Genomic DNA, 12,587 nt, shown 5'->3' with positions numbered 1-12,587 from the left:
TTAATGTACCCACTGATACTGATGCCAGACATCAGCCAGAATCTGTATAAAGCTATCGATCGACTTGGATTGCAGCATTAAATTTCGTATCTGTGTGCTTTCAGCTACTCTACATGAGTTGGAGCCCTTGGTTAGCGATACGGATGATAGAAAAACGCACGAGAAGTATGAACATTTGATTAACCTAGCCCTCAAACCGATTTGCTCATAGCTTCTGCCATTCTCATTCAGTCAGTGATGTCCTTCATTAGCCCACCCGAAAGTGCAGCATCACCCATATAAGAAAAAAAAAAGCAATCAGAACCCACATTCATTCGCACCTGCATGTTGCAAGTGTTGCATGCTGCAGCCATCGAGAAGCACAGCAGCTCCCCTTGAAAATCAGACTCTTTAAGAACCCAGTACCATTTCGATTAGCTAACGATTACCTCGATCCTTGCAGACAAGTGACCATTGTGGAGCGCAAGACCACCTCGCGTCCCTTCTCGCAGGCCATCGACCAGGAGCGCCTGAACCACTTCATCACGAAAAAGGAGAACTACGGCTTCGCCGACGCCGCCGTGGCAGCCGCTGCCCTTAAGGACGAGGTTGACAACCGGCAGCAGGCCGCCGAATCCGGCCAGGTGGTGGTCATGAACGGCTCCGCCCCGCCGCACTCTAAACCGAATTTGGATTTGTGGTTCAAGGAGATGGTTGAGCTGCGCAAAAAGGCCGGCGAATACAAGGTAAGCTTAAGCTCGGTGGCTACCATTAGAAGAATCTCTAATGGCTATCAATTCAAACTTATTTATAATATATTGACATCAGTTTGTAAATTATAGTACTGTTCTTTTTTTTGTTAGTAATTATTAAAAATTATTATATATTTATATTTTCAAATACATATTATCATTATTTCCTAAACGAGTTTTTTCACCTCATATTTTTGTTTGATTTCAAGTTCTTGCAGTATGTTTAATAATAAGTAATAAAAGAAAAACCAAAAAATATACAGGTTCCTTAAAAATTCTCCATAGTATTTTAATACCTTTAATAAATTAAGTTGTCTGAAATTTATTATATTTACAATGGAAAGTAAATATTTTATACTGATATTCCTTACTGAATTTTATTTTTTTTGTATTTCATGAAAATTTAATTTATTTTATTCATAATCATCATCGATTTAGCGTCGCTTGTGAACAGATGTGTTTACTTTTGTGCTCTGAGTTTTTGTCTTTTTCGGTGATTTTTTGCGAGTTTCTTGTGTTTGTTTTTTAAAGCTTTTTTTTAAAGCTTAGCCTAATAGTTTGTGTTAGTGTTTTTGACTTGATCCCCCATTAAACGGGTATGTGGTTATAGATATTTTAACATTTCTATTAGATTTGTTTAATCTCCTAGCTTTGTTAGTGTAATTTTACACTCACTAATCTTGCTAAAACTCTTTTATTCCCACTCTCTCTCCCGCTCTATATTACAACTGTAATTTAAACTCTCTTGGAACCTGCCGATTTTCTGGTAGATTTTTGGAGTGCTTTTCTCTTATTCTCTCTCTCTTGCTTGCTTTACATTGTAACTGTTCGTGCGTAAAGTTGTCAGTGTCCCACAAGCAACGCTCAGTCGATAGAAGATTTATTCTCTCGTGCTCTCTTACATTTTAACTAAAACGCGATCCCGCGCTCTTATTTTTTTCGTGTTTTGTGCCTTTGTGGTTTTGGAATTTGATCCCAGTGCCAAATTTACTTAAGGTATTTTTCATATTTTATTTTATTTTTATTTCATCTCCTAAAATGGCTCTTGTCTGCTGTAAGAAAAATTGTACTCTTTCGGCTTCGACTAAAGACCCTTTTATTTTCTGCTGGCTCTGCGAATCGATGATGCACGTTAAATGCGCAGGATTTACTGGCAGAGTCAAAGACTTCATTGATCTGAATTCTGGTCTCATGTGGTCATGTGGATTTTTTGAATCTCTCAGGTGCTTTTAAACAGCTCAATGAGGGGTTCAATTCTGTTTGTGCCCAATTTAATAATAAAAAATTACTAACTGAGTCGCCTAAACGCAAAAAAGCCAGCTTAGCGGCAGTTAACACGGTCACGGTATCCTCCCCTAATCCGAACTTGGTAGCTGCAGCAGTCTCTGTCGACACTGGGGTAAGGGAACCAACTGCGCCTAGGGATACAGCTGATTCAGGTGGAGTCACTGTTTCTCGAAGTCTGGTGGTAAAAAAATCTTCATTGCCGGCGACGGTGCCGACCGTACCTATAGGTACAGTAGGAACCGATTCTGGCTCTCAGCTTAGTGTGGTTCAATCTGCTGCTGGGGGACGTAAGAAACTGTCAGTTGTTCCTCATAGGAAGCAATTATTTGTTTCTAGGTTCACCCCAGATACTACATCTGAGGATGTTTTGGAATTTATACGTGAAAAATTCCCATCCGAGAATATTTCAGTTGAACAATTTCGATTTTCATACGCTCGTAGTATATCCTCTTTTAAAATATTTGCACCGCCTGATGTGTTTAAGGTACTACTTTCTGAAAGCTTTTGGCTTAATGATGATTTAGTAATAAAAGAATTTGTTCCCAATAAACCGAGAACAAATAACAGACCCTCCACTGCGCCAAAAAACTAAAAAGTTTATTTTTGGCTTATCAAAATGTTAGGGGAGCTACCCAAGTTTTATGTTGACTCCTCTGCATTTACTGCAGATATTTTGGCTTTTACGGAAACTTGGCTGAAACCAGAGATATCTGACTCTGAAGTTCTGTCAAATAACTTTAATGCCTATAGGACCGATCGCTCCTCACGTACCGGCGTACGTACGTACACCGGCGGTGTGCTGATTGCCGTTACCACTAGCCTCACATCTGAAAAAATTTACTTTGATACCCATAACGAAATTGAATTTGTTAGTGTGAAAGTTTCCTTGCAATCCATATCTATTTTTGTAACATGTTCCTATATTCCACCTGGCTCTGATTTAATAATTTATGAGCACCATCTGTCTGCCATAAAATCTGTTCTATCCCTTCTTTCTAACAGAGACCTTTTGATTGTTTTGGGTGACTTTAATCTCCCTGATATCTCTTGGTCTTCTCCTACTGACTCACTTGTCGCTATACCTCTATCCGCCCATGATTTTGTAGATGGTCTTCTAGAATTATCGTTACAGCAAGTAAGCTTTATACGGAATTCATTAAATAGACAACTAGATCTCGTGTTTGTTTCAGACCCGTCTGAAGTCACGGTATCTAGAATTGACGCTCTTGTTGTACCTGAAGACCGATATCATCCAACAATGGAATTGACAATCTGCCTCCCATGCGTTGATACCCTCTCTCCTTTAGTTCCTCAAACTAAAATGAGATGTTTTCGAAAATGTGACTATAAAAAACTTAACGATATGATTTCTCAATATAATTGGACAGACTTGTACAATTGTATGGATATTGAAAGTGCCACTGAACTCTTCTATATAGTGTTAAATACTTTTTTTAATGAATGCGTTCCTGATAGGCTTCCTTCAAAGCTAAACAGGCCTCCTTGGTTTACCAATGCGCTTCAAAGACTTAAAAACCTTAAAACAAACACCTATAAAAAGTATAAAAAATCGGGTAAGCCATCTGATTTTTCGAAATATGTGGTGGCTCGATCGGACTTTAATGTTCTCAATAGTCATTGCTATTTTATGTATTTAAGTCGATGTAAATTCGAATTTTCAAATGATCCGAAGCAGTTTTATAACTTTGTTAATGCCAAGCGTAAGTCGTCGGCATTGCCTTCATCTGTACGTTTTAACTCAATGGAGGCATCGACGGATTCTGAAATTGCTGATTTATTTGCCGAGTTTTTCCAAACTACTTATAGTTCGGTTGCTTGGTCAAATTCTAACTACCCTAATCCCTTAAATAGGGCAAACTGTATTTTTACCCCTGAAATTACGGAAAGTTCTCTCATAAGAGACTTAGGAACAACAACGCCAACTTATTCTCCCGGTCCAGATGGACTCCCCGGGTGTGTGCTTAAGTTTTGTGCGTCAACCATATGTAAACCGATTCTTAAACTTTTTAATTTGTCTTTTTCATCATCAGTTTTTCCTACTATCTGGAAGGACTCTTTTATCATTCCACTTCACAAAAAGGGTGCGAAGGCGGATGCCCAGAATTATAGAGGTATTTCCAAATTGTCGGCAATTCCTAAAGCATTTGAACGTATTATTACTTCTCATTTGCAACATTTATGTTCCTCGCTAATATCACCGTGTCAGCATGGTTTTGTTAAGCGAAGATCGACCACCACCAACCTTCTTGAATTGTCATCTATTGTAATAAATGGATTTAAGAAAAAAATGCAGACTGACGTTATATATACAGATTTTAGTAAGGCCTTTGACTCTGTCAACCACTCTCTTCTATTATTCAAATTAAATCAGCTTGGGTTTCCATGTAAGCTATTAACTTGGATTTCAAGTTATTTGAATGGTAGGACTCAGAGGGTTATATTCAAGAACGCTGTTTCAAAATTGATCTACGTGACATCTGGAGTGCCTCAGGGTAGTCATTTGGGTCCTTTGCTGTTTACTTTGTTTATTAACGATCTTCCCTCTACCATAAAACATTCTCGTGTACTAATGTATGCTGATGACGTTAAGCTTTGTTTGTCATATAACGATATAGCGTCGGGTTCCAACTTACAGTCAGATATTGATTGTTTTCAGGGATGGTGTGAGTATAACCTTTTAAATTTGAACTGCCTTAAATGCAACGTTATGACTTTTTATAGGGGTACTCCTACTTTTGTTAGTTACTCTCTTCAAAATACGTCACTCGATCGTATATATTCCGTTAATGACTTAGGCGTTCTTCTGGACCCAAAACTTAAATTTGACTGCCACATAATGTCCACTGTCAACAAGGCCATGAGTGTTCTTGGGTTTATAAAGCGTTGGTCAAAAGAATTTGATGACCCTTATACAACCAAATTATTATTTACCTCCCTTGTCCGTCCTATTTTGGAATATTGTTCTTCGGTTTGGAGTCCACAATATCAAGTGCACATTGACCGTATTGAGTCGGTACAAAAAAAATTTCTTCTTTTTGCCCTTCGTAGTTTGAACTGGGATCAAAACGTAAGGCTACCTTCCTATCAGAGTAGATTACTATTGCTTAATTTACCTACACTTGTAAATCGTAGAACAATGCTTGGTACTATTTTTATGCAAAATCTTATTAGAGGTGATATTGATTCTGTAGAACTTGTAAACCGCCTAACTTTCAATGTCCCTGCTAGACTAACACGAAATTATTATCCCCTAAATTTGCCACGATGTACATCAAATTTTTGTCTGCACGAGCCCTTTCGCGTTCTATGTAATAATTATAACAATCTTTACCATTTAATTTGCACATCATCTTCTATCCCGGTATTAAAAACTAATATTTTAACTCATTTGCTTCATTCTTAGTTGCTTCTTTTATTTTCATTTGTGTCCCGTCTCTATTTGTTTTTTGTATCTTCCTCGCGAACTCGCATTTTTGCCCAAATTTATAGAAGGGCCCCGCGCGTAACAAGCACGTGCTTGGTGTCGTTGGGCCACTTGTTTGTACTGCTCGTAGTGCATCAACGTCCATCATATATAATTAATTAATGTTTTAATTTATTTTACTCTAACGTTGTATATGCAATTTTTTATTCCAGTGTCGCGGCTGGGGCATAGAAATCGATCCGGAGTTGTACAAGAAACAGAAGGATCTGTGGGATCAGGTTTCCAAGCGCAGCTCACTTTCAGCACTTTCCCTAGCTTCGTCTGTTCATAGGTAAAGTTATTTTAAAATAAAAAATACATTAATATAATTTTATAATTGCCAGTTACTGTTGATTTGATTGAATTTAAATTCTTGTGAAGTTAATATTTATAAAGAAATGAATAATAATTAATAATTTTGGTTTTACTCTGCTAGACCCATTACAAAGGAGGAGAAGGAACAGGAGAACAATAAGAAATCCACGCCATTGCAAAAGGCCCAGAAGGCACGTGTTCCTGGCCAAGCCTTTTTGATTGATAATAAGGATGAGATTTCTGCACTGCCAGCACGCTTTAGCAATATACGTCATCACCTTGAACGCACCACAGGTCCGGGTGAGTAGTTGAAGTATAAGTGGAGCAGTCCAGGTTAATTCTTAATATTTTTCGATTTTTCCCCCAGATGTGGAGGAGGGAGCTTTGCTGCCCTCGCCAACGCGCGAGAAACTGATGCCGGCCATAACCAAGCGGGAATCGGAGTCTCAGCGCGGAAGTCCCAAGAAGACTGCCTTATCCAGGCACGGATCGCCCCAGAAGGGCAGTCCCCAAAAGGGCAGCCCCAAGAAGGTCCTCAAAAGTGAGTAATTCCCCGCTTTTATGCCGACCCCCAGCAGAAGATACACAGAAAGAATGCATATACTCCGATTTCAATTCCAAAGTTAACCATATCCGAATAGCAAATTTACTCCTAAGCAACTATGACACAAGTACACAAAATGCACTCACCAATAGAGTTACAAGTTCGGGAACAGAACAGAACAATTGTACACGCTCCAACAATAAGTATACGCCCCGTTATCAATGACTTGATTTGGTTTCCTATGATTTCCGTTTTGCCATAGTTTGCTCAACTGCTTCAACCGTTTGATTTGCATTTTTCCCTCCGAGATTCGAAGGAGTCGTCTCGATTTTCAACCTTGTCGAGTGCACCGAAGACTTGTTGGGCTATGAGATTTGTGCACATTCTTAATGTAGTTTCTTGTTACTTACATTTGCCCATTTTTATCGAGGGTTTGTGTTTTGAAATCGGTTGAAAGTTGCATTTCATGTTACCCACTTAAGACATGTTTTGTAGAAAACCCTTTAAGAACTATTTAAGTCTTTCTCCATCAGCCATCATAAACTAAGATAAATTTATTGGGGCGGACAATGAGAAGGATTATCCCCCATAGTCATCCATTCATATTGCTTATATATATTATTTCGGTGTTCTGGGCTAATGAATGTATGAGTGTGCCAGGCTGTAAATAAGTTTTAATAGTAGCTGTATATTGCTATGCATAGGGATTAGCTTGTTAAAGGTTTAAATTGTGTATAATTTGGGTGTTAAATTAATGTGAATAACAATAATTAAATTTATCTGAGACGGTTTTTATACTATAGAATTGTTCTTCTCTAAAAATTGACTTTATGAGACTAACTCGATTATGAAAAGGCTTAGACCAAAGAGTATAAGGTATCTTTATTTAGATGTATACATATTTATATCTATACTCTTTGTTTAGACGTTCTTAGGAAAGAATTTGAGAATTAGTGAAGACCAACTACACATACTTGGACACGATTTTGCCTTTTGATTAAATGTGCTAATAGTCGGATATTTAAAATAGTATTAGTCTCGGCTAGAGCCGTAAAGTGTAGGGTCTCAAAATACAATTTTAAGGAACATTTTTTTTCGAAACCTTAAGTTGTAGCGCATATCCACGAAATCTTGTACAACATATCACTTGAAACACCCACACAAATATCACCAGTAGAATGGGCTCTCACCCAGCCCAACACATCGAATATGAAATTCTCTTGCTAAATGCGACCTTAAATTAAAACATACAAATCGTACTTCTATCATCAATCAAACCGCCACCACCACCAACCAACCATACAACAAAATCTCGAAAAATAACGAAACAAACGAAATGCAAAAACCAAAATCGCAAACCGAAAACCGAACCATCCTCATCCGTATCCGTGTCCATGTGCGTGCTGTTCAGCCCGGTCGCAATCGGCGGGTCCGGGCGTTGCTGAGAATGAGTCACCGAAGCGACAGATCCGGTCGGCGAGTCAGGCGCCCAGCAGCCGCAAAAAGACGCCGACAACCGGAAGCGGAAGCGAGCGCAAGGCACGCCCATGTAAGTAGCCATTTTGGAGGAGGCAAGCCCACAGATCCCCCAGCCAAATACCCGAAACTCGAGTCTGTTCAGTTGATGGAACGATGCGATGCGTTCATTGCCTTATTTATTTAGTCCTAGTTTGCATATGTCATGTGTTAATTAGATTGCGTTCCGATTCGATCTTTCGTTGCCTTAATTTGGTTTTATTTGCCGGAATTGTTCCTAGTTTAGTTAGTTTTTATCGATCTCACCTCCAGTTTGTACGTTCTTCCAAATCCAAAACGTATTTCGAACGACCATCTAGTTGAGTGTCTAAAGAAACTAGTAAAAACATAGTTAAAAACGATTTACTTTTGGGTTTTAAACATTTGTTAGTTTAGTCTCTGGTCATGCAGTTACATTTTTGGTTCTTTACTCTCATTCGTTAACCACTTGAGTTTCCATCACTGTTCTCTCTGTAATGCAGCGTTTGATTGGTCTTTCGAGTACATTAAAATCTATAGTTTAGCATGTTGAGTGAACCGTTACTAACAAAATTCAATAACCGATTAACAAACCAACTAAAACAATAAACCAATTAAACTTATCTGTAAGTAAGTAAAAGTAATACTAACAATTCCAGTTCAGTGTTGTGTCTAATCCGTTCGAGTTTTAATTTGTATTCAGTTATCCTTCTACTAACTTTAAGTGTAACTCTGTTGGCTTACATCCCGAATATCTGTAACATATATTTATAATATAAACTTTGTGCGTCAAAGCTAACCAACTACCCATTTAATGTACTTAATTCCTCTTTGGGGTTTCGTTTTCCTGTAAGTCCTGTTCCTGAATTTAGGGCCATAAAGCCAACATTGTGTTCTCCTTTCGAAAGCTGCAAATTAAAGACAACATTAGCTTGATTTAAGTAGACTAACCCCTTGAAATTGTTAACACAACTAACCAATAGAAAGTTGGAACGCCACTAATAACATTTCATATTTGATTTATTAAGCTCTTCATTTTTTCGAACTTTTTCGTTGGGACATTTTTAAGCTTTTGCTTTGATTGCATTCTCGACTTCTCGTCACAAACCAATAAAACATTTTTAATGAAAATACATTTAATAATTTTTTTTACGTGCGTTTTGTTTTCGGTACAAAAAAAATGTAAAAAAACTTTGAAAAACGACAACCAAAAATCATCGTAAAACAAACAAAACCGAAAACTGCTTACGTTCTTATAGCCACCCTATCCACAACATTCCAATCCCGCATTAAAAGTAGTTCCCTGCCACCGCCCAACGGTAGAGTAGCCTCAGCGCCGCCAGCAACTGCAGCAGCAGCAGCAGCAACCCGAGCAGCAACCGCAGCAACATCAGCAGCTAAATCAGCATTAAACGCTAATCAGCCTCATGCTAATCAATCACAATCATCACAAGCCAAGAGCGGCAGCGGCAAATTTCTAAAACCATCGGCAACATCCGCCCAGCAACAGCAGCAACAGCAAATGCGTAAGAAAGACAAAGATAGATCGAATAGTAGTTGCATTGGCAGTGGTAGTCATGTTGGTGCTGGTAGCGGTAGTCAAGCAAATAGTGTCAAGCATCTGCAGAATAAGCAAAAGCAACAACAACTACAGCAGCAACAGCAACAGCAAAAGCAACAACAACAACAGCAACCGCAGCAGCAACACGATGTTGCAGCAGCAACTGCAGCAGCAGCAACATCGGCTCAAAACCCAACCCGGCCTGCAACCATCAACATCAAACGGCTCACGGTACCAGGTCAGGATAGAAAATTGGCTGAAAGTGAGTAAAGTTTCACCGAAAACTTGAACAAAAACAAAAATCTCTTCAATAAACCCAAACTAAACAAAAAATAAACCCATTAAAAAAAGTTAAAATACACGGAAAATGCTGTAAAATGACATCTGATGCGCGAAATGTTTGTGTTGCAACTTTTGTAAAACCCAATCTATCAAAAAAAGAACTCTTAAAACGCTATTAATAATTAAGCATTTTACACCTTGGTCAAAACTGTTTGTCCACAATTAGTGAAAAGTGATTAAGCTTATGATTTACCAATTGGCATCATCGATTAGATGAACGTACGTGTTTTTTTTTCTATTGGCAAAGCCAAGTGGAATTATGTGTATTTATAGATTGGACCTAGAAATTGTACAACATTGTAGTTTGATTTGTATAGAAATTATCGTTATTCCACTGGCCGCCTGTCCTTAAAATGCAAATTTAACAAGGAAGAACGCTATAGTCGAGTATCTCGACTATCAGATACCCGTTACTCAGCTAAAGGGACCAAAGGAAAGTGGAGATATGCAAGCAGCAAATGCGCCACCTACCGGCGGTAGACAGATTTAAGCGTTGTGGGCGTTAGAGTGGGCGTGGCAAAGTTTTTTTTAAATCAATCGATAGGTATTGACGAGACCAATACATTTCAGTTAAAATTTTTTATCTAGCACGAAAAATGTGGGCGCCACAGGCTTGGGCGGTTTGTGGGCGTTAGAGTGGGCGTGGCATATTCGCGTGACAAACTTGCGCTGCGCTCAAGCCTACGGAATCTAAATCTGAAATCCCATTTCTCTATCTTTGATATTTTCCGAGATATCCGCGATCATATTTACGATTTTTTGAAGTTTGTGGGCGGTTTGTGGGCGTTAAAGCAGGCGTGGCAAACTTTTTTTGGGGTCAATCGATAGGTATTGATGAGAACAATGCATTTCAGTTAAAATTTTTCTTCTAGCATCAAAACTGTAGGAGCCACAGTTTTGGGCGGTTTGTGGGCGTTAGAGTGGGCGTGGCACTTTTCTGAAACAAACTTGCGCTGCGCAGGAATCTCAGGAATCTGCATGCCTAATCTCAGTATTGTTGCTCTTATAGTTTCCGAGATCTCAGCGTTCATACGGACAGACGGACAGACGGACAGACGGACAGACGGACAGACGGACAGACGGACAGACGGACAGACGGACAGACGGACATGGCTAGATCGACTCGGCTAGTGATCCTGATCAAGAATATATATACTTTATGGGGTCGGAAACGCTTCCTTCTGCCTGTTACATACTTTCCGACGAATCTAGTATACCCTTTTACTCTACGAGTAACGGGTATAAAAATCACCCAGAAAAGTACGAAAAAGAAATTCAAAACTCTTAATTGCTGGATATTGTGGGTACACCCAAAGAGCAAAATGCGTTGTTATTAAATGTTAGTTGTTGTTGTAATCAATGTTTGTAAATGTTGTATATCAACCGTCTGTCTATAGTCATGTATCTGTATAAGCAATTGTAATTGAATACTCTGTTCATGTGCGTCTCATAATTTGTAGATTTCGTAGTGTTTCATTACTCTGAATCACTTCTCTATATACCCTATTTTTTTCTTATTTATGTACATATGTAAAGTTGGTAGCATTTATATCCTTCTCATTAATGACTATATGTGTTGAGTTTTATTTTTAAACATAACATAATCTACAAGAAACACTTTTCCACTGACACTAAAAATAAATAAAAGTGCCGAGACATTTAAAAAACTTATTTTAGCTATAGTTACACTAGAGGAAAGTTATTAGTTAGGGATTAGTTTAATAATTATGAGGGACGAGTAAAGCATTTTTAAAAACTACATTACAATACCTTACCATATATAGTTTGCCATATTTTCCCATTACTAATCTTTAATTAAGACAAATTCAGAAGATAGTTGAGTAGTATTCGTATTTCTCGGAGACAATTTCAAGTGCCAGGTATCAACTTACTTATCTTTGCCAGCTGTCGTCGACGCCTTGGTTGTTGCCTGCCCAAAAGCATTCACTGTTCAAAAATAACCAGATAAATTCTACACCAGAATTTCTTACAGCAATACCAATTTATTCAAACATAAAGTATTATTAGTTTTATTACTCCTCTTCGCATTTACATGTTGCGTGTCTGTTTGTGTATTTGTGGCATGCTGTTTCTCATGTTGTGCGCTTTATAAAATTTAAAAAAATTATGAAAAGAAGAAAATTCATTTGGTTCTACTAACAATTTGTTGCCTTTTAAGCTTCTGGCTTAATATACTTATGTTGACTAAGTTTCCTTCAGTTTTTGGTTACCAAACTAAGTTACAAATACAAATCTTTATTTCGGTTTTATGTTACAACTACTAACCAGTAAAACTCAAACACAAAATTTGCTTACCGAAAAAAGGAAAAATCCAAAAAATATATATGAAGATCAACAGCTGCGGCAGCATAATGAATAACTCAAACATAAAATGCGCCTATAATCAAGTTAATTTCATAACGCATATCCCCGAAACCAACATGAATTACCATTGATAAATGCTCTTGGATATTTTCCCCACCAACAGACGATGGCGAGGATGGTCGTGAGACTGCCATTTCCATTTCCAGCTGCAGCCCCCAGCCTCCAGTGCCGGAAGTGCCTGAGGAGCCCCTGGTGAAGTCCCCACCAGAACCGACCCGGGTCAAGTCCCCGGAGCAGATCATAATGCGCTCTCCCGATCCAGTCAACTGGACGGTGCCCCTAGACACTGGCAAAACCTTTACGGTTACGCAGAATGTCAAAGATGGTAAAGTAAATCTAGGATGGTAGTACATTTCGTTTGGATATCCCTTGAAAATTGGATATATTGCCGTAAAAGGCGTAAAAATTGCTAGCTGCATCCATTATTTCTGCCTACGAAGTGTA

General features: G+C 38.4%; 1 protein-coding gene across 17 annotated transcripts in view; it reads left to right on the top strand.

Annotated features, from left to right (window-relative positions):
• Window positions 1-12,587, top strand: part of LOC119560100 (AF4/FMR2 family member lilli) — a 46,113-nt gene that overhangs the window by 25,991 nt on the left and 7,535 nt on the right. For 10 of the 17 annotated variants that reach the window (XR_005221003.1, XM_037873438.1, XM_037873435.1 and 7 more), the window contains exons 7-14: window positions 105-165; window positions 443-725; window positions 5,676-5,794; window positions 5,939-6,117; window positions 6,185-6,358; window positions 7,773-7,910; window positions 9,115-9,678; window positions 12,247-12,468. Coding sequence is in view for 15 of the 17 variants with exons in the window: in XM_037873438.1 (XP_037729366.1) it covers window positions 105-165; window positions 443-725; window positions 5,676-5,794; window positions 5,939-6,117; window positions 6,185-6,358; window positions 7,773-7,910; window positions 9,115-9,678; window positions 12,247-12,468 (1,740 nt within the window). In the remaining 2 variants the exon portion in view is untranslated. Of the gene's footprint in view, window positions 1-104; window positions 166-442; window positions 726-5,675; window positions 5,795-5,938; window positions 6,118-6,184; window positions 6,359-7,772; window positions 7,911-9,114; window positions 9,679-12,246; window positions 12,469-12,587 lie in introns of those variants that run through there. The other 7 variants (XM_037873436.1, XM_037873443.1, XM_037873442.1 and 4 more) reach the window with 4 other exon arrangements.

This window comes from Drosophila subpulchrella, unplaced genomic scaffold (assembly GCF_014743375.2).
Source record: "Drosophila subpulchrella strain 33 F10 #4 breed RU33 unplaced genomic scaffold, RU_Dsub_v1.1 Primary Assembly Seq354, whole genome shotgun sequence".
NCBI classification, from domain to species: Eukaryota; Metazoa; Arthropoda; class Insecta; order Diptera; family Drosophilidae; genus Drosophila; species Drosophila subpulchrella.
This window is presented reverse-complemented; position numbering and strand designations above follow the sequence as displayed.